The sequence below is a fragment of the Poecilia formosa genome, unplaced genomic scaffold (genome assembly GCF_000485575.1).
Source record: "Poecilia formosa unplaced genomic scaffold, Poecilia_formosa-5.1.2 Scaffold679, whole genome shotgun sequence".
NCBI classification, from domain to species: domain Eukaryota; kingdom Metazoa; phylum Chordata; class Actinopteri; order Cyprinodontiformes; family Poeciliidae; genus Poecilia; species Poecilia formosa.
The window spans coordinates 109,453-131,728 of NW_006800618.1; the positions used below are offsets into that span (position 1 = coordinate 109,453).

At 37.3% G+C, this 22,276-nt stretch overlaps 2 protein-coding genes and 1 long non-coding RNA gene across 3 annotated transcripts in view; 1 reads left to right on the top strand and 2 right to left on the bottom strand.

Moving 5' to 3' along the window:
- Positions 1 to 6,042, bottom strand: part of LOC103130816 (biotin--protein ligase-like) — an 11,898-nt gene extending 5,856 nt beyond the window's left edge. Inside the window, exons 1-4 of the mRNA XM_007542322.2 lie at positions 5,561 to 6,042; positions 4,123 to 4,254; positions 3,341 to 3,503; positions 1,127 to 2,115 (exon numbers count right to left, since the gene is read on the bottom strand). Coding sequence (XP_007542384.1) covers positions 1,127 to 2,115; positions 3,341 to 3,503; positions 4,123 to 4,254; positions 5,561 to 5,842 — 1,566 coding nt within the window. The 5' untranslated portion in view covers positions 5,843 to 6,042. The remainder of the gene's footprint in view (positions 1 to 1,126; positions 2,116 to 3,340; positions 3,504 to 4,122; positions 4,255 to 5,560) is intronic.
- Positions 6,043 to 6,729: 687 nt separating this feature from the next.
- LOC107834591 (uncharacterized) overlaps positions 6,730 to 22,276 on the bottom strand; it is an 18,212-nt gene continuing 2,665 nt past the window's right edge. Inside the window, exons 2-3 of the long non-coding RNA XR_001660394.1 lie at positions 10,293 to 10,295; positions 6,730 to 6,741 (exon numbers count right to left, since the gene is read on the bottom strand). This is a non-coding gene — a long non-coding RNA (uncharacterized LOC107834591). The remainder of the gene's footprint in view (positions 6,742 to 10,292; positions 10,296 to 22,276) is intronic.
- On the top strand, positions 8,295 to 19,776 carry smfn (small fragment nuclease). Its single transcript, XM_007542318.2, has 7 exons — positions 8,295 to 8,633; positions 16,440 to 16,523; positions 16,605 to 16,682; positions 16,807 to 16,918; positions 17,364 to 17,472; positions 18,472 to 18,525; positions 19,493 to 19,776. The coding sequence occupies exons 1-7, from the start codon at positions 8,352 to 8,354 to the stop codon at positions 19,614 to 19,616; spliced, it is 843 nt and encodes a 280-aa protein (XP_007542380.1). The 5' UTR covers positions 8,295 to 8,351; the 3' UTR covers positions 19,617 to 19,776.

The window sequence follows — 22,276 nt, forward strand, 5'->3', positions numbered from 1 at the left end:
GGATTATTGAGGCTTTTATTTTGACATTTTTATTAAGCTTCATTTGAAATTGCAACACTAATCGCGTGTGTAACAGTGGTTTTGTTAAACCAGTTATCTAATGCCCAAAAGAGCAGTTACATGATGTAAAAATTGTCAAGGCTTTTATTTTGAAATTTTCAGTAAGCTTCAATTGAAATGGCCACACTAATCTGCTCTCCCTATGCATTGCTATGGGCAGGCCCCAATAATATCCAGACATTCTATTGGGTGTAGAACAAAAGGTGCCTGCCGTGCAATGCATGGAGGCAGTGACTGACTTGCGAAGCAAGTCAGTCACTGCTCTCCCTATGCATTGCTATGGCAGGCCCCAATAAGAGCAGATGATCTGAGATACAACACCCAACAAACCTTTACAATTACAGGCATCTTAGCAAATCAAAAACTCTCCTGATCAAAACCTTAGCACCAGAGAAGTTACCGAATCAGGTTTGCTGGTGAATCATATCCAGATTGTAACTTAATCTTCAAAATGTAAAATGACACACAAAAAAACAGGAGCAAACAGCTGATCAAAAGTTTAACTGTAGTTTTAAAAAGTCAAAATCAGTGACTACTTTCAGACTACCACAACCACCATAATTGGAATTGCAAAAATGTTTTCTCTTTTTGAGATGTAAAAGCAAAGCAAAATTGGATGCTTCAAGACCATTATTTTAATTTAATTCTGCTGAGAACATGGACACCCAGCAGCAATATCCTTCTGGACTGAGGGTTGTCTCCTATTTAGCAAAGAGTGGTTTAACAAAACAACGCTGCAGTTCACAATCCCCGCCTGGTTTGTAAACATCCACTTCCATCCATCCTAAACATTTCCAGTGGTTCAAAAGATGAATGTTATTCTCCTAAAAGTGTCGGACGGGGGATTGTGAACAGGAGCTTTGGGAGCTTGTCTTGTACATTTTGAAAAATGTGTTTTTTCAAAATGTAAAAACATGTTTTACATTTTGAAACATTTTGCATTTTAAAGCTCCACTTCCAACCTGGTTCCAAACCAGCAGCATAAAACCTGAAAACATGTAACTGTTGTCCTGGTGTTAAAATTTGTACCATTAACATTTGCACTCCATATGTATAATATCTTTACCTGACAGAAGACAGCTTCCCCGCCGTCGGCTCCATGAGTTAACCTGACAATAACCATTTCTCTCTGGTTCGCGACGTCACTTCTCAGCTCCCCCCAGAGCTCCACTTCCCCTCCTCCCTGAGGATCCCGAATGTAGACCTTTCCACTTGCCAGAATGGTTGCTTCCAGCTCTGTGCTGTCTTCTCTGGTGAAGATCAACTTCCTACACTGGAGGCATTGTCCTTCCTTAACTTCCAGATGGAGACCTGCCGGGCACAAAGCGGAGCCCAGCCCTAGCACCTTCCCACCCTTGCTTAAGTAAGTAAGAAAGCGAGTCTGAAGCTCAGCAGTCAAGGATTCCTCTTCTGCCAAAACCAGGAGCCTGGTGTTGTCCAGCCATGGGTCACTTAGCGCTTGTTCTTGCAGGAGGGGATAAATAGTGTTGTTTTCCACATTTATGCAGTCTACCAAAAGTTGATGAATTGCTTGAAAACGTTCCTCACATCCACCTGTGTACACAAGAATGTTTGGTGCTTTTCCAAAAAACCCCGTAGAATCATGTTCTAGTTCAGCCAGACACCCATCCACACTATCCAGCCCCACAGAGGTGTCATCAGGTAGATCTGGAATGTTCTCAGCCGAGGCATATTTGACAGAGAGGATGGTGCTGTTCTCCAGTTCTAAACATTCATGGCAGCTGGAGAGATGAAGGTGGTGTCCATAGCCCTCCATGTGGTGATGATGGGATTCTAAATTAACAGTTTGAGAGTTGGGCAGAGGCTCTGATCCCCGCCGCTCCTGCAGCCTCTTCTTCACCTCTAGGGGTAGCAGGAGACTACCTTTTCGCAAGTGCAGATTCTGTTGGTCAGCAGGCAACAGCTGAGAGAATGACTCGGAGAGGCCCTCCTCAGGAGTAGTGGACGAAAGTAAGAGCGCCCCCACAGGCTGTGGCCTCTCAAGACACTGCCGTTCCAACACCTTTCTGAGAGTGCTCTCTTGGAGCAAAACAGCTATATGGAAAAAGCCAAAATCCACCAAACATAGTCAGTCATATGACATATTGATATTCAACAGAATAAATTGACATGGGGACATTTAAAGATATGACACAAAATATATTTTCTTTTTATCGTTAGGTTATATTTCAAACATGGATGCTTCCTAAAACAATATTTAGGTTCTTTCAGCAGAAATACAAAAAAAATGAGTAAAAAAAAATGTGTGAAAGTCTTGTTCACTTGTTTTCTTTTTAACCGCCTAAGAATCAGCAAACAGAATTTAGTTTTCCAGCCAACAAGATGTTGAACAAGTCACTAAAGTAACAGCGCTTCAGGCAGATGATTCTTTCAGCCAACATCAGGATAAAATGAGAATGCTACTGACACACAACTCTGTGGTCATTTACAAACAAAATCAATGTGAGTTAGTGTCATTACTGAAAAATCTCTGTATTAATGGCATTTTAATGGGTTAATGCATAAACTATTAAAATGCCAGACATGATAAAACCACTTAAATGATTTTAAAAGATGAACTCACTACTATGCTTTCATTCTGTGTACACAAAGGCTTTAAATAGTAAAATATTTCTCACAGAGTACTATAAATGCAGAGTGATGCTGTTTACATCTGTAGTGACTTGGTCAGTGAGTGATATAATGAAAGTAAGTTAAAGCGTAAACAACAACTAAGACTGTCAGGTTACTTACTGGCCGGTCATAAACTTTCAAGAAAATCTTACTTTAAAAAATTCCAACTCTCATCTTAATGTGAATTTTCAATAAGGAGTTTAGTTGCGCCTAAATCTTTTATCTAAGCTGGGTTTAGTGTGCTAGTCTAAGCAACTATAACATTCTGAACCAAACATTGAAGCATAAGTTCAGCTTCCTTCCGTCAGACTAATGGGAAACACTTTGACATGTGATATTTTTATTGGTCATAAACAACCAAGTTAGATTTTGTAGAATAAACATCTTCATACTCATAAAGGTAAGTTGGAGCTGACAAGCTGAGTTAGTGAAAACTAGTTGTTTTTCACACCTCGTTAACAATAAATAAACCCAATACACCTGATAAAAACTATGATTACTGACCTACATTGAACATTACCACCAGTGTGCCAATCAAGTATTACATATGTTGGACAGACATCACTCTGACAGTTTAGAATTATCACATGATAATTCTCTTCTGTAACTAGTGGCTGATGACAAAATGCAGTGAAGGGCAACATACGGATTATCTTTGAAGGCACCAGTCCACTGTCCAGTTGAAGGCGATCTTCAATAAAAGCGACCCCAAGACGGCTGAAGTTATCTAGATTAGTCTGTGCCACCGCCCTGAATGGCTGATCCGGGCTGAAGGCCAGGGGGAAACAGTAGTCAGACCACTTCAGTACCTGCATATAAAAAAACCCCAACATGAATGCTATTACTCCTTCATACACAATAAAATCTAATTGAATTGTTTCCTAACACAAAAATTTACAATTTAAATCAAATCAAAAATACTTTATTTATCCCAAAAGGGAAATTAAATGTTATAACTTATATCATCAAAAAATCTTCAAGCAGTTGGTGATGCTGTAGGCAGGAAAGATCTCTAGTAGCAGTCAATCTTGCAGCAAATCTGAAGAGGCCTTTGACTAAGACTATGACAGTCATGTGACTGTCATAACATGTTAGCAGCTGAATTTTGGGAAAGCAGAGAATATTCCACAGTAACCTGTCCTGGGGGCCATCATCACTTATTGGCAAACACTGCTAATCCACCACTTTTGTTTTTGCTGCTCCTATTTAAATCTGTCTGGCCATATTGGTTAGAAAGCCAGGCAGAGGTACCATACTTTCTTATTTAATAATCATCTTTGCATTTTATTGTTCTTTTGGTAGTAGATGATTTTTTTTCTTTTTCCTTTTTTTCTCATCGTTTCAACTTTCTTAACCCTTTAAATTAATTTTTCAGGTAACCTACTTGTCCACATGTTCTTGTCATGCAACTTTTAAATTGGAGCTTACTTGCTTATTTGTTGCAGGAGGATATCCCACTTGGTTCTCTGCAGCTTCTATTATGAATGAAATATTATCTATTTGTTGAGCATCAATTAAAGAGGATCCAAGAACAGTCCATTGGCTGAGGTCATCACACTCCTGGGGGAACATCACAGGAAGGAATGAGGATTATTCCAGAATTTTGGCAAGTGAGTGTAGACACATTGCCAGAGAAAAACTGACCAGAGCCTTGCAAAACAATTCACATCCATTAAATCTTCAGAGATTGTGGTGTTACAACTACAACCTACAATGTATTTTATCATGTTTTAATGTTTACACACCAACAACAAAGTGGCTTCCAACAGAAGAGGAAGAAAAATGAATCGGGGTTTTGAAAAAAAAAAAAAAACCCTCAAATGTGAATAGCTTTGTAAAGACACTGTAGCTTGTGACAACCAGATATTAATAGGTAATACATTTATTTCCATTACAACAAATGACAACAAAATTTCAAGTCTAGTATTAATGTGTTTTACATGGCAACTGTATCAACTTGTCCAAGTGAAGCAGCCTCTCTACACAGCTAAGTGGATGGTTTATCTCTATAAACTGATTTAAGTCAACTCAGGGTATATGCAACAGTCTAATAGCCTTTGAATCAGACTACAAACATGGTAATGTTTTTAAAGTTAAGTCCAAATGATAAAAAAAATGGATTATGAATGCATGCTACTAAGCAACAATTATTCTTCATAAGTGATCTTTTTTTTGTAAAGATGAAACAATAACCACCTCATCAATGTTTAGGATTTAACCGAAGCCAAAAGCCTAAAACAGTATTAAAAACAATCAAGAAAAGGTGCCTGTATAAAACCATTATCGTGTATGCAGTGACAGGGGTTTAAGCAAATAATAAAGACATAAGAAACGCGTGGAAGACAGATCTGAATGTGGTGTATGTGAACAAATAACTACAGATAAGAAGCAGAAAATTCTGAAAACAATCATTCCAGCTTTCCAGTTTTTTTCATTCCAATTTTTTTATGCATCTACAGCAACAAATATGTCTGAAGTGACTCGGGATTTTTCATGGTCAATGAGCCATCAGTATTTACATAAATATGAAAACAAATACCAATATTCAATGAAAATAATGCGTTTGGATTTTTTGGCGCTAATTTCAGCACAATCTCTAAACCTTTGACGATTACCAAATAACCTGAGCATTAAGAAGACATTGATTTGCTCTGTAAAAAGTTTGGTAAACTTATAAGTTTAAATTTTGAAGTACTGAATTTTCTGGGCTAATCTTGTGAACCAGACCCCTCTGGAAAACACATTTTACTTTCTCCACCTGCTGTGTTCCATGAAAGCAGAATATTCTTGCGTGTTTCCTCCCCCTCTCAAGAACAAGATGGGGGCAGAAAGCGACCTGTGTTCCAGCTAAGCTCACATGTCTAACCTGAGCCTCCGTGACATAGACGGCCTTGTCTCCGAGCTGGAGGAAAACATTATCCTCGGGAGGAAAAAGCTGCTGGGAATGTGGAACGGCTGTGTGGAGTCCTGGGGGCGTTGCTGTGGGGTGCGCAGAGCCCAAGTTGGAGCCGGAACAGAAGCTGAGACAGAGGCTGTTCTTCCTGCTTCTCAGCCTGGACAGACTGTTGCGGATCAGCACCGAGTAACACTTGTGAAAACGGACCCACATATAGACGTAACACAGAGTTATTAACATTTTATCCACCATGAACCGCTTTTATATTAAGTTTTGCAATCATATTGATTCCCTTCAATGATATCAATCCAAATCTACAGTCTCTAAGCCCACAGAAACAGAGTTCTACCGCCATAACCTTGAAAGGAAGCGAAGCAAAGTCCGCCTACTCTTCTTCTGGTGTTTATTACCAGGTGACGTTTTCTTCTTTTTTAAATAGATCTTTATTGACATACAGAATACATAACAGTACAAACAGCATACATTGTTGTTAAAGGACAGCCAGGGGGTTATTGAGATCACCATACATACATACATCACCATAACATTACGTAAATACATTAAAGAGAGAACATAAACAGCATGTTTTAATAGATTCTTCTTCTTCTTCTTCTTCTTCTTCTTCTTCTTCTTCTTCTTCTTCTTCTTCTTCTTGTTATTCTTCTTTTTAATGGCGGTTGGCAAGCAATTTACTGATGTACATTACCGCCATCTACTGGAATGGAATGTGTAGCAACACTACTTTACATTTTTAATTTTGCATTCTGAAGATTAATAAATAGTGCTTTCCTTAATCTGTAAATATCCAATATGTTTCCCTTAATTTCCCAATATTCCTTTAAGGCTCCATTCTTGACCTGTCATTCAAACCATTCTTCTCAATTTCTCCCTTTCAGGTTCATATGTTTTACAATTCATCAGTGTTCTACATTTTCTTTCTCTCCACATCCTTCACATTTATCATTATTTTTCCTCCCTATTAAATATAAAATGTCAGTTAAATAAGTATGACTTACTCTTAATCTGATCTTTATTATTTCTTCCCTTCTGTTTCTCTCAGTAATATATATTACTAGCAGGTGACTTAACTGGTGGAGTAAGAAACGACAGACTGGCCAGAAATACAGTATAATAGTAAGATAGCTCAAATTCTTGAGACTTGTATTTATTACACAACTCTGTTTTTTTTTCAGATTACTCTCTGTAACTGATTGAAAGACCATAACCGAATGTCATCCCTCAGTACAAGCTAATTATTAATCAAATAAGTCCATATGTTTCTTTCTGAAAAGCAATACAATTTACCTTTTGATGTAATTATATAGATATTCTTCAGTGCCAGGTGTTGTTTACTTGTTTTTCAGCAATAAGTAATGATCTAAAGCAGGGTGCCCAAACTTTTTGAGACCAAGATCTACTTTTTCTCTCACCAGCCAGCTGAGATCTATATCATGACGCAAAGACATAAAAATTGTAAATTAAACTCTGTTGACTTGTTTTTTGTGTGAACGTACATTAGTTATAGCAGAAATAATAAAGTGATAGAAAACCTAGTGCAGTTTCTTCCTCATTCTGACACTGGGAGGAGGTAACTGGTTTCTCAGTCAGAAGCTGGTTCTGGTCAGCAGGTGTCAGTCAGTTATGGTAGATCTGAAATTTGGTTTGATGACCTCAATATGAGAAACTACATACTGATAGGAGGAACCACAGAGCTCTGTAAAGATAAAGGCAAATTTTCTGAAGTTGGGATATAATTTAATTTCACATAATTATCGCGGTAGAAGCCATTTGTTTGTTAAAACTTAATGAAATATATTTGTCCTATTTTATGTTTGTTGTGAATACTCATACTAACAAGGTAATGAATAATGAAGACATATGGGTGGAAGACAGATCTGAATGTGGTGAAGTGTGTCGTTTATTGAACGTTCAGAAACTACAGTGGCTGTAATGCGCCACAGCAAAGATAAACAAAGGTAAAACAACCCGAACAGGTGATCAACTCAAAATCACTCGTATTTTTTTACTCTCTATCTTTGTCGTTTAAGCACACCCCGATGCCGTGGCAACCGCCTGCGCCCCGCTACATCTGGCATCATGTCAATTGTTTCCTGGAAGTGATAATATGAATAGACAAAGTTCAAATCCTCTTGTGGGATGTTGTTGTTGTTTTTTTTTTTAACTCAGTATATAATAATTTATTTTTATTTTGTGTCTTTTGATGAAAATGCCGCAACAACTTTATATAAGTAAAGTTAAAATCAGATGAAAAAAAAGTAATATTAAATCTAATATTTTATGGGGGTGCTATATTATGGGGGAGCTATAGCGCCGCCACTCCAGTGTGACATGATGAATTATGCATTTATAGTTATAGTTATTCCAACACTGCATCCATCAGATGCTCTACTTCCAACTTCTGAGCTGACTTGGTATTTTGTACCAAGCAGGTATTTTATATCAAAAGTAGGGCCTTTGTTTTCAAATTTGTACCCTCATATAGGGAAAATAGTTAAAGCTTTAGTTCCTAAACTTTTCTGATTCAATGTATACGACATATTATATGAAATCAGCGGATAGCTTAAGAAAAATCAGAGGTTATAATCAAACTTTATTGCAGAAATAGGCAGCCTCTATTTCTGCAATAGAAATGAAGAATGCCTCTGCTGTCACCTTCTGTCTGAACAGAGGGTGGCAGCAGTAGTCCAGCGGTGCGCTTTCCGTCTGTCTGGACCGGAAAGAAGAAGTTGAACTTTCTAGCATGACCACTCTGTCACGGAACATCGCGTGGACTTTAGCTAGGTTCAAACTGGGATGCGGGAAGAAATCGTTTTTGCCTTCGTTCTTTTCCAGACACTGTTGTTCACACCGCACTAAAGGATTGCAGCAGCGCGCTGGAGCTGTCCAAAAGGGCTTTGTTTATCCAGAAGCTGCTCTCAGTTGTTTTTCATCACTTGGTTGCGTTTCAGCTGTTCAGTTGGACAGGAGAATCAGCATGTGTTCCAGCTCAATGTCACAGAGGATGGTGTGGGTGGACCTGGAGGCAAGTCTGTTGCTCATGGCATTTATGTGGTCAGGCTTTAGAAACTCTGGTTATGTAAAAAGGCTCACATAAAATGAGATGTAGACTTAAAAGCTCAAATATGGAGGTGGATTTCAGTAGATTTTATAGAAAATACAAGTGCACCTCGCTGCAGCAAACAGAAAGGGGCGGGGATGGACCATATGGCAGTCTCGTACCTTATTTGGAAATGGGACTATTGCACTCCGGAAGTGACGGGGGCGCTATTTCCTATGTTATCTACGGTCTCCCGTTTTTATTTTCTTTTGAAATCTGTGATCTTCATCTTTAGGTAGGAGTCTCACTCTCATTATGTATTTGAATTTCCCTCTTTTATTTACTTAAGCGCAGCTCACAGTTCTTAAGTTCTGTAGCTTTCTGTGTACTTCTAAATCTGCTCTTTCGTTGCATCTTTTCGGGTCTACTACTGACTCTAGTGGCGTGGGGGTGGTAACACAACTAATATAATTACATTACCAAATGTTTATTATTTGCTATTAATTCCTGCATTACTGGCACCGTAAAAGATTAAATTGTCTTATAAAACACAATATTTTTTCATTTTGTTAAGGATGTTGAGCTAAGTAAATGACATAAACAAGACCTTTATATATTATAAATAATATTCATATATCTTCATCAATTATAGGAGGAATATAAAACATAAGGAGACATTAAAAGCAACATGATCAACTATGATTCACAGGGTTGTTAAACAGATGCAAGCAAAAATTGACGTTTTTGCTTATATTGTGCCATGTATATTATTCTGAGAGATCTTTTGGTTGGTCTTACATATAAGAAAAAATAAGATGAAACTATTTAGTCTATTGAGGTGGAAATTTTCTAAAACTATAAAATAAAACACATTCATAGAACCACAATATCAACAATTTGTGCATCGAGTAAAAGCCTTAGGTAAATGTTAACATTCAGTTTGGTTAAAAATGATTATTGCACTGTCAATAAATGACTTCTAATCAATGTTCTTAGGTACCCAAGGGAAACGGGAGCTTAGAGATTCAAACTGATGAATAAAGAGGATGGATACTATCTGCTGAAATGTTCTTTCAACAAACAGTTCAAACAAAATTATTTTACCTGCCATTCAAAGTACTCTTAAAAGTTTGTCAGTGATTCTGCAGCTCATGCAACCAAATCAGCCGAAGAGATGAAAAGTTAAAACACTCAACATAGTCTTCTACACAAGCTCTAGTTGGGTGACCCCAAGATCACTAGGTCTTATTGAAAGATAGATGGTCTCTAAGAACAGTTTTTAGAAATATAGTCAGTGTTTTCAGCAAAGTTGAGCTGGCTTTCCAGGAATGACTCAAGGTATTTAAAATTTGTCACAGTTTCAACAGGTTGGCCATTGAGAGAAACTGGAACTACTTTGGGGTCTTGTTTAGGTAATTTAATTAGCTCTACATTCTTAAGAAAATTAAAAATTAATAATAAAAACTTTGTGGTATTCTGGATTAGTAATGCAATTATATTAGTTGTGTTAACTTTAACGCCACTAGAGGCAGTAGCAGGAATGAAAAGATGCGAGTTAGGAGCAGTGTTATGGCCACTCTTGCATCATAAGAAAGTCCAAGAAACAAAAATGCAAGAGTAGTCTTTTAGGAGGAGGTTTTCGACTCACTCAAAGAAAAAATAAAAAGCACTCGCGGAGACTTTTCTTGTTTCAAAGGGGTTTCTTTTACTTATAAAAGAAACAAAAAATAATCTCCGCGTTGACTTCAAATATAAATGTTAATTTGTGGTACAAAAACCTTTTCACTCCTCACTCCTTCACCAAACAATCAGATCAACCCCAGCAGCAGATTCTGGATGTTAATCACTGCAGGAGGCTGACTGACGAGGAGGAGGGACCAAGCAAAACAAATAAATAAATACATAAATAAATATACAACAATAGATCTACCATTCACATAAACTTAGATCTGCGAAAATTAACAATTTAGCAAAAAATAAATTAATCTAATTTTTAATAGGCTCCAACAAGCAGATTTAGAAGTACACAGAAAGCTACAGAATTTAACTGTGAGATGTGCTGAAGTAAATAAGAGACAAGTTCAAATACATGCAGAGAGTGGAACTCCTTCCTAAAGGTGAAGATATATCACACATTTAAAAAGAAAATAAAAAAATGGGAGACCACAAATAATATAGGAAACAGCACCCCCTTTACTTCCGGATGCAATGGTCCCATTTCCAAATAAGGTATAAGACTGACAGTAGTCCGTCCCTTCTCCTTTCTGTTTGCTGAAGCGAGGTCCTTCCCATAAAATATGTTGCACACAGTCTGATATATACCAACGTTTATTTCTATCTAAATAATCTCAAACAACGGAGATTAGATTAGAAACAAATGCATTAAGTTTTGCTAATATGGAAAGTGCTAAAACCCTCTTTAATGGCTTTGAGACTCCAGAGAACATCTGAGAAGCTTTATCCACTCGTGGAGAAAACGTGGAACAGTGGTGAACCTTCCCATGAGTAGTTGGTCTACGAACGTTACCCAACAACAGCTCACCTAAGGCCCGATCCCAATGCTCGTGCAAATTGAAGGGTTTGAAGGCATAGTGCAGTGATGCCCAAAGTGGGTCTTAAAGGCAGGTGTTCTGTTTATCTGTGCTACCCATGAATCTGTCCTACCTCATGGTAATGCACATAGCACATAGATGCTACTCAGCAGATTTCTTATAAATACATCCTACCTATGGAACTTTTGTTTCATGTGTTTTATTTCATCAAATATTACGGTAAGTTTTATTTATTTTAAACCTGGCTTTCATTAAGCTGCTGTATTACTTCATGTTTTTAGTTTAGATAACAGGCAGCTTGAAAATATATTTATAAATGGCTTTGCAGTCTACAATGCCGTTACTTCTGTAAACAAGTCATTGTTTGGCATTTAATCAGGACAAGATATGTTGTTTTGTGGGCTATTTTGTCCCTATACTTTAAAATATTTCAGTTTAATTACACTTTTTTTTAAATCAAACCTTGCTAAATAGATTATAGTAGTGATACTATGTGAGATTGAAGCTGTGGAATAGCAGTGTAATATTAGTGTAAGCATATTCTATAATTTCAGGTGCGCCGTGACCTACGCAGTTCGGTGGACACATTGTGGCTGCGCTGCATCTCATAAAGTCTGTCATACAACGTATTAATGCGCAAAAAAGAGTTGCGATGATTAGTTTGTAGATGTCTGTGTTTAATTTAATTCCTATCAAAACCTGTTTCCCCTGTTTGATACTGTTTTATTCTTACAAACACCTTTGTATTTAAAATATTTTTTTAAAAGATAGAATATTCTAATTGTTGGAGTTCATTCATTTTTGTCTCTGTGCACCACCCAGGTTCATTAACCAGTTTCAGGGCCCGACTAGAACCCCTCAGTGTAAATTACCTTAAGAAATAATGAGATTTGGTTATATATAAAAACAAGCTTTAATATCGAAAAATGATCAAATGTTACAAGCCATACATGTCATACAAATGGAACAGATACAGAGTTACATTGACCGTCCAGCGCTGGACCATACTTAGCACACCTTATGGATGGAACCAAGTGAGACAAAGATTGTAACGCGAGTTTAGCTTTTTATTCTTTTGTGCAATCTGTACCCTCCCTAAACAGTAGTCTAATCAGTTTCAGTCTGTTTATGTATGACTGGTGACAGTCACACATAAACATGGTTATGTAAGCTACTGCGTGTGCATGTAAGCAGATAAAAGAGATAGAGGAAAAGACAGAATACACAACAATAAAAGGATTAGTGCATGCTTAGCTTTTCATTTTAAACGGGTAGGATATTCAGATGAAGGAAGTGATATTCTTGTGATTTCGTCATTTATGTAAATTGTTCCAAAGCTAAGCATAACTCCTAAGCTTTCACTTCAGTCCCGTCACTCAAATAATGTTATCCTATATATTTAACATTAACACAACCCACTATAGTTTTTGGTTTGTAAACATGACGGTAGATGTTTTGGATGCGTAGCACCGACAGACTTAGCTGTCTATCCGTGGTACAGTGACAAAATCTGACGAGGTAGCACAGATGGTCAGAAAAGAGGTTTCTACGAAATTCTGTTCCCCTGTGAAAATCTGTTCCCCCTGTGTTGGGAGCCTACACTGCAGCTAGAGAGGCAGCTGGGGCAGCTCATTTTCCTGGTGCTTCTGATCGATTTCTCGGTAAAATAACTCATATAATCATGTCAAGGTTGTAACATTCTGTTTAATTGGCAGCTGCTGTTAAAAAAAGAAGCAATAACAAAATTGTAAAATAAATAAACAAGGTCTTGTGTGGAGTTCTTCTTACATTGACTTGTGTTGTTTTTTTAATCGGCATGAGAATCGGTCTTTTTCCTACTTTTGTCACTTAAATCTGACAAAAAAAAGTGAGTGACCAAACAGTTTTCCAATGCATTGTGTATTTATAATTTTTTATTGCTAATTTAAGATGAGGGAGGCTGGCTGACAGCAGCGCACAGTCTTCCTGAAAAGATGATAGTGTAGACTTTCTGGAAAATCCCGTTCTAATGTTAAATATGACAGGTTACTGGATAAAAGAAATTTGTAGTTGCTAATTTTTGGTAGCTCAAACATACTATCACACATGATAAACATTGAGAATTTGGAAATGGTTACTCTTTATTTGCCAAAGTTTTGAGAGCCAGGGAGGGATACTTCAGCTGCCTCAAATAATCTGTTCTCACTACATTTCATAAAAACAAATTAATTTACCAGCAAGTCTTTTATTCCTCTCTTCATCATCAATAAATCCTGTGATTTTGGAAAAATTTGCTCATTATTTGCCAAATTCTCAATGATTGAATCCACCTCTCTAGCTGCAGTGTGCACTCCAACACGGGGGGAACAGATTTTACCAGGGGAACAGAATTTCGCACAAGACCGGTGTTCTGACTATCGGTGCTACCTCGTCAGATTTTCCTACCGTAGTACAGATAGATAGTTAAGACTATCTGTCAGTGCTACGCGTCCAAAACTGCTACCGTCATTTTTACAAACAGAAAACTATAGCGGGTTGTGTTAATCATAAATACATTGGATAACATTATTTGAGTGACGGGACTGAAGTGGAAGCTTAAGGGTTATGCTTAGCATAGCATTGGAACAAGTTATATACATGACAAGACCTTCATCTGATCACTTCCTTCATCTGAATATTTTACCTGTTTAAAATGAAGAGTTATAGATGTATGCACTAATCCTTTTACTAGAATGTCCTACCTGTTAAAAAATATTTTTAATACAAAGGTGTTATTAAGAATAAATTATCAGGCAGGGGAAACATTTTAATTGGAATTAAATTAAACATGGACAAATACAGATCACCGCAACTCTTTTTTGCGCATTAATACGTTGTATGTCTGTTATCAGATGCAGCGCAGTCAAAATGTGTCCACCGAACTGCACAGGTCACTGAGTTCCTGAAATGATAGGATATGATTAATATACACTAATATTACATGACTATTACACAGCTTTAATCCCACATAGTATTGCTACCAACATCTACTTAGCAAAGTTTAATAATAAAAAAAGAGAGTAATATTACTAAAATATTTTAAAATATAGGGACAAAATACCCCGCCTCTCGCCCGGAACGTGAGCTGGAGTTAGGCACCAGCACCCCTCCCGACCCCACTGAGGGACAAGGGTGACGGAAAATGGATGGATGGATGGACAAAATAGCCCACAAAACAACGTATTTTGTCCTGATTAACCCATCGATTTATGGGTAGCACAGATAAACAGAAAACAGGCCCTTGGAAGCTGACCGAGTTTGGGCACCACTGGCACAGTAATCTGGAGCTGTCTACGGGTCTTTAAACCCGCCCACTTTGCGCCCTGTTTACACATGTCCAGAAAGACTTCAGCAAAGTATTTCCCTACAATTCATCACTGCATGTGACTTTTTCAATTTAAAGGTGGAAATGTGGCAATAGTTATTTTTGATCTATTGAAATTTTTAAGAAAATAATATGACAAGGCACATACCAGTAACAGAAAAGTATGACATAAGTTGAACAGAAAAAATAATTAAAAAAATAATAGTCACACAAACTAACAATAAGACAAAAGTAAGATAGAAAATGTTACAAGTGCAAGAGGAATTTCAAATCTTAAATTAAGCTAAATATAAAGAATCCAAAGGAAGTTTGGGCTTTTGTGCACTTTCTTAAATAAAATTTCATTAAATATATTTCACTTAAAAAGAAATTTAAAATGTGGTTAAATTTTAAAAAGTTGCATTTATGAATAACATATTAGCCAGAGGATTAAATCATTAATGTCATAATTTCACTCTTCATCCCCTGTCAGTCCAACTTTTATTATATCAAAATGTGAAAGAGGAATAGATCTTTTAAACAATATTCAATTTTGAAAATCTTTCCAAAAACATTATTTAAGTTGCAATTTAAAAAATTGGTTCTGCTGTCTTGATACCTGAGTCACATAGCGCACAAGAATTGGTATTTATATTGAATTTCTCTTTCAGAAAGTCATTATAAGTTCAACTTATATAATTTTGAAATGAATTTCTTTATTTTTTGTGGAAGTGGAAAAAAGTGGATTAATTTTTTAAGAGAGATATTTTTTAAACAAATATTTTCTTCTCAAGGAATATGGGGAGAAAATTGACATCATTGTGTTCCTTATGAAGTTATTATTACATTTTGTTTACAGAGTCACCACCATTTGTAATCAGAGTTCTTTTGGAGTAACAGCCGAATATGTAATCATACCATTAATTAGCTGAATAATAGCTGGAGGAATTGCCTTTAAGACTATTAAAGGTAATTTCTTTGACAAAATCATTATACAATAAAAAGTTGCTGTTAGAAATATGGCAGTGTTCACTGTGCTAGCTCTTTGTTGAAAAATCAGTTTTCAAACTGATTTTGTGTTTGAAACAAAATCAGTTTCAAACAAAAGTATTGAAATCATTTTTGTTTCACTCTACTGTACTCTACTGAATGCTATCAAATTTTGCTCCATATTCAACAAGTCATAACAAAACACATTTGAACAGCCAAATATCTCCTGCTATGACTTTGGAAAGCAAAAATACCTATATGGTACATTAAAAAATGTGTTTGTTGTTGTTGTAGGTATACTTTTTAGCAGCACAAGTGCCAAAACGGTGACCGCTCCCGCCATTTTGAAAGTCCAAGTTGGGACATAGAGGTGTACTGTCCCAATTCTCAAATTTTTGCATGCTTGTAACCTGCACACTTGAACGCTTATGTTCACTTTGACTGAGTGCACACTTCACAGAGAGGGATAGGGTGTAGTGCAAGTATTGGGACCAGACATAAAGCTCTACAGGCTCACCTGATCAGTTTTAGGTCAGAGTTTATGATTCAGCAATAAAAGTATTGGCAAAGATTGCATCCATGGGAGAGTTGGAAGACCATAACAACTACTGAGCAAAGAGAACATAAAACCCTATCACACTGTGATGTTCCCCAATACTTCTGGAAAAATTTTGTGTACCATGGGGAGGCAGAAACAAGTTTTTTGAAAGGTTTGTGTTCTGTTACATCTCAAGTAAAACAAAGCATTTCAGAAAAGGACGCTTTCAAACATGCATGGGTTATATGTTAATATAAGCCATGGAAAATCCCTCATTAAATTCTGCTCAAAAGATATTTGTTCTGTTAAAAATTTAAGTAAAGTCGGAGACTAAACTATGACACATTTGAGTTTTTCTTTTTAATGTGTTCTATTTTTATTCTTTAAAGATGACAGGTTTAGATGTTGAGAAGGACCAAATCATTGAAATGGCCTGCATCATCACAGACTCTGATCTGAACATTATAGCAGAGGTAATGCAAACAATAAGTGCTTCAGGGTGTGATGACTTCAGTTTGTCTTGGAAATGAAGTTCATTTGTTGTTGCTTGCTAGGGACCATCCATGATCATCAACCAACCAGACGAGCTTCTGGATGGAATGTCGGACTGGTGTAAAGAGCATCATGGAAAGGTAGAAACTCATCCCAAACTGTCATTTAGCACTTGGTTTGTGTTTTTCATCCATTCATTCAGGCATTTCTGTGAATGGTGTCATACTTGCTGCTTTGCTCTACTACTTTATCTGTTTGTATCAGTCAGGACTGACCCAGGCTGTTCAAAACAGTAAAATGACCCTGGAACAAGCAGAGTATGAATTTCTGTCCTTTGTCAGGCAGCACACTCCACCTGGACAATGCCCCCTTGCCGGTAAGTTTAATCCACTGTGTAACTATTCATAGATGCATGTAAACATTACTGTAGGTTGTCCAGAAAAGCTATAGAAACACACTTGTGTTAAGTGACTCATACACGAGTGTGCTGTGTTGTGGTGTGGAACAACTTTGCTTGTGTTTACAGCTCTGAATGTATTTGTCAGAATGCATGAGAACTACACAGAGTATGATTCTACTGAACTATTTCAGCATCATACTCAGTATGGTAAATGTGTTCAACATAAATCGTCTGACCAGTGACCAAATTAATAATGGGTACATCTAATAATAACTCTTTTAAAAAACAGATCACCACTTTAGCTCACAGCTAAATGTTGTCTTGTGTGTTACCTTTTACCCTCATCAGAGGGAGAATTTGTCTTGCTATCATGTTGTTGCATCAAGGCCTTAATATTCATGTTTTATTATTTCTTCTCCAGGCAACTCTGTGCATGCAGACAAAAGGTTCCTGGACAAGTACATGCCACAATTCATGTACCATCTTCACTACAGAATCATTGATGTCAGCACCATCAAAGAGCTCTGCAGGTAAGGATTTGATCCCACAATAAGTTGTGAAGCTTCCAGAACTCAGTCTTGTTCACACACATCAAAAGTTGCATTTCCTCCCAAATTTACTGAGAATGCTGTATGGTAGAGATGATCTGCTGAGGAAACTGAAGTCAAGCAAAAACACTTGAATTTGCAGTATTATAAAAAAACAAACAAAAAAAACAATTAAAATGTAAGAAGTACAATACATATTACAAGGCCCATACTGAAATGTGGGATGTACTTGAAGTCATTCAGGTTTCAGCAGCTTTAGCTTGCTTTCACACCACATTAGTGTTCGGTCCATCTTAACTGACCACAATGTGTTTGGCATGGTGAGAAAGTTAATTTTGTGAATTCTGATCTCCCTGGAAGGGGTTGGTCTTGGTTCACTTGGAAGTGAACCCTTAGAGCGGTTTACTTGCAGTGACTTTTACAGTGCAAGAGAAAAGCAGCTGAGACTAGGTCAGTCTCACCATCTACTCTGGTAGCTGTGCTTACCTTTTACCTCATGTATTATCAGTCATGAGGTAAAAGTGCTTCCCGGTGGGGGGAAGCACTTAAAGCACCACTACTTCAGAATTTATCGCTTGTGTAAGTGATTACTAAAACCAACCAATTATCATGAAACCCTGGTTTTCATGTTATGAGAGTCCACAACACAATTATTGGTAGCTTCTATTTTTTTTTTCAGGATAGGGCTTTGATATTTTCCTTTGTTTTTTAAGCGCTGATTTTTTAATCAGCGCTTATATACAATATGAGGTTTTTACCTCATATTTTGGCAAAATCCTGAGTTTAAAACACTTAATTTATATTCTGTTTTTCTTTTAATGATTGTTCAATTGATTGCTGTTGTGATATTTTCTGCTAATACTACAAAGAATGAAAACATAACTGGTTATGGTATTAAAATTTCTGTGTTTGAATTATCTTGTTTTGATATATTAAAAAAACTGAATGATGTGATTTTGCTTCTGCTCTGAATGTTTACAGACGGTGGTTCCCAGAAGAATTCAAGATGGCACCTCATAAGAGCGCAGCCCACAGGTTAATAAAAACAAAACACATGAAATTACAGCTTTATCATTCATTAAATCAATGTGATGTAAAATACCACAGCGCTGTAGTTCAGTAGGTATTACTGTGTGCTTAGATTAAATAAATGACTAGTCTTCTGAGTGGTGTACTAGGTGCATTGTGGCTACTCTCACTAACAACTCTTTAGTTAAAACCTAGAATAAATTTTTTGCCTCTCCCATGGTGTTAGCATAATGCTCAGGAGGAGTGCAGCAAATGCCACAGTCAGACAATGGGGAAGCTGGGAGTTGTCCTCTCAGACCATCAGTTTCCAAAACCACGTACGCACATGCACACATACACACAAAAAAACTTGTAAAAAAGCGCACAAAGGATCAGTTTGATCCTGCCAGACTGCACACAGAAGAACTCATGGGTCTAAATGACCCTGTCTCTTAAGGTCATGGGAAGATTAAGGACATATTTAATGTTTAATGTATTTTATACCTTTTCCTCTTTAACTGCACGTGTAGTATTAGTTGTATTCAATTACATGTCAAATGTAGAGGAAAATAAAGAAACTCGTGAGTTTCTTTATTTTCTTTATATTAAATCTTAGCAATAGAAAAAAGCAAACCACATGCATAGAAGATTCTTCTTCACACGGTAGAACTCTCTTTACGGCACTAATAATGCATGCTGCTGTTTATGGGTCAATTTTAACGTTATTCAGCAATAGGGGCGAACAGTAAGTATTGTCACAAGATCATAACAGGAAGGAAGCTGATAAAATGAACCCCCAGTAATGGCGACGGCAGTCAGTGGCGCACTGACTGCACTATAAGGGGTAAAATATGAGGTGTGGGATTGGGATGTGATGCGCTACAATGAATGAAGATTAAGCACAAAGTTTTTCTCAGCTGTATAAGTAAGTTATACTTTACCAAATAATGGTCGCTTTAAAACTCTCTTACACTTACATTTTCTGTTTTTCCAGAGCCTTAGATGACATAAAGGAGAGTATTAAGGAGCTGCAGTACTACAGAGCCTGCATTTTCAAAGCACCATCAGAGGAAAAGAAACACAAGATTGTCGAAAATGGTGGCAATACAAAGAGTTAGTTCATCAATGAGACTGTTGAAATACTTTCAGTTGGATTTTTGTTTTCTTGTTACATTTCTCTCAAGAAGGGAATTTCTTTTACAATTTAGTTTGTTTTTTGTCTGTAATACTGAGTACTACTGAAGTTTTGTTGGACTGAATAAAACTCTAAAAGTTTTTTTCAGAAAAAATTATTTCAACATAAATATAATTTAGGCAGAATCACTCAGTATTTTACTTTTTAATTAATTTGAAGAAACAGGCAATCTGTATCATTATTTCTAAAGAGAACATTCAAACTTTACAAGTGGTATATTACAAGCTAAGTTGATAGTGAAATTACCAATAAAGTCCAGCGTTCCAGTAATCATCAAGATTACTACATTTTTCTTACAAGTCTCTGGATTTGTACATGTAAATGGAGGGCTGGTGCATTAGTTCCTGTTACTATATTGAGAATCGCCAGTTCTAGCCATGGATACATGAGGGGGCAGGCGAAAATGTTAAGGGGGCATCATTATGTATGTACATATTAGGTGTTGATAGACTTCATATTTAAGGTGGACTATAAAATGATAAAAGTCGAGTAGAAGTTGACTCCTAGCAGTGATGCCATAGAAACGTAAGCGAACTTTACATCAACTTACAGGCTGTACTATATTCACAGCAAATATTGACCTTTAAGTCTTTTATGCAGAAATAGACGTATAATAAGAAACAGAACATCATCCCAGACTTCTTCGTCAGCAGCGCATTAAAGTCTGAAAAGTTGCACCAGGCCAGGTGCGACTTTTTTCCCCCCTCGAACACCGGCTAGAACTGATGATATGTTGGACAGCTGCACATATAGGAGTCAAATTATCACACTGACAACGGTGCTTTTGATTTGTGCATCACAACCCAAAGTTATTATGAATGGATCCTGTTTAGTTACTGTTAAATTCTGCGCTGCCACCTGCTGCTGCTCCATCCCGAGGCGCAGCAGGACGCTCCGCTGACTCAGCAGCGGCTCTTTTTGCGGGATGAACCAACATGCAGACTGCGGCAGAGATCGCCTCTATCAGATCCTCAAATTGAAGCTTTAACTTCGTTTCCAGATGTTGTCAAATTGTATTTTTATCAGAGCGTAAAGCTGCCAGGTTAGAAGCTTCAACAGCAAAGTGGCGCTGATCAGTTGGATGGAGGAAAAGGGCCGACATCATACCGCATTGTTGCACATTACGCCAGTAGTCTTTTTCTTTAAAATAAGTTTTTTCGGCACTATTTGCCTTTATGACAACAATCCAACAGAAAAGTTGCAGAGAGAAGGGGCAAGAGAGAGAGACAAGCGAACCAGAGGACGAGAATCAGATTCCGAACTACGGTGGTCTAAACTGGTGTTAACGTCGATCCGCGTTTCCCCATCAGATACGGTTCCCCCTGCGTCTTCTTCCCAAGCTGCACCAGCTGCCCAGGCGGCAAAATACGCGCATGCTTGTTATGAGCACTGAGAAAGCACGCGCTTGTTCAGCGCGCTTATCTGGAGAACTACATAAACTACGGACACCGTGAAAGCTCAAACAATCTGTTTCGGCAAAGTTGTCACACTTTCTTCACGTTTTTGCGTGTAACTAATAATAATAATAATAATAAATACATGCATATATACATATATATATATATATGCATATATACATATATATATATGTTTATCTATCTATGTAGATAGATAGATAGATAGATAGATAGATAGATAGATAGATAGATAGATAGATAGATAGATAGATAGATAGAGCTATATGAATTAAAAACAGGGCAATGCATTTTAATGCTCAATATTACCCATCAGATAGCGTTCCCCCTGTAGTAAAGTGAGGGAACGGTATCTGATGGCCATAAATCACCCATCAGATACCATTTCTTCTATGTTAAAATCACCCATCAGATACCGTTCCCCCAATATTAAAGGGGGGAACAGTATGTGATGCCCATATTTCACCCATCAGATACTGTTTCCCCTATGTTAAAGGGGGGAACGGTATGTGATGCTCATCAGATACCGTTTCCCCTATATTAAAAAGGGGAACGGTATCTGACGGCCATATTTCACCCATCAGATACCGTTCCCCCTGTAGTAAAGTGAGGGAACGGTATCTGATGTACATAAATCTCCCATCAGAATCCGTTCCCCCTGTTTTACAGTGGGGGTAACAGTATGTGATGCCCATATTTCACCCATCAGATACCGTGTCCCCTATGTTAAAGCGGGGTACGATATCTGACGCCCATATTTCACCCATCAGATACCGTTCCCCCTGTAGTAAAGAGAGGGAACGGTATCTGATGTACATAAATCACCCATCAGATACCGTTCCCCCTGTTTTACAGTGGGGGTAACAGTATCTGATGGCCATATTTCACCCATCAGTTACCGTTCTCCCTATGTTAAAGGGGGGAACGGTATCTGATGCCCATATTTCACCTATCAAATACCATTCCCCCCTTTAACATAGGGGTGGCTTTATCTGCTGTTGAGAAAATAAATTTAAAATAAGCTAGTTTTAAAACTTAACATGTCTTGATTCAAATGGCCTAAATTTTGGTTTTAAATCAGTAACTTATTCTGGCCTATTGACCTTTAATTTACCTGTAGTTGCAGCAGATGGTTTGCTAGGATCGTTTGAACTGCCTTTTGTCTGTG

Excerpts from the sequence above, each read along its gene's own strand:
- smfn (XM_007542318.2), top strand. The coding sequence starts at position 8,352 with ATGACCACTCTGTCACGGAACATCGCGTGGACTTTAGCTAGGTTCAAA. Across the intron at positions 16,524-16,604 it reads ATCTGAACATTATAGCAGAG|GGACCATCCATGATCATCAA; the intron begins GTAATGCAAACA and ends GTTGCTTGCTAG. Across the intron at positions 16,919-17,363 it reads TGGACAATGCCCCCTTGCCG|GCAACTCTGTGCATGCAGAC; the intron begins GTAAGTTTAATC and ends TTTCTTCTCCAG.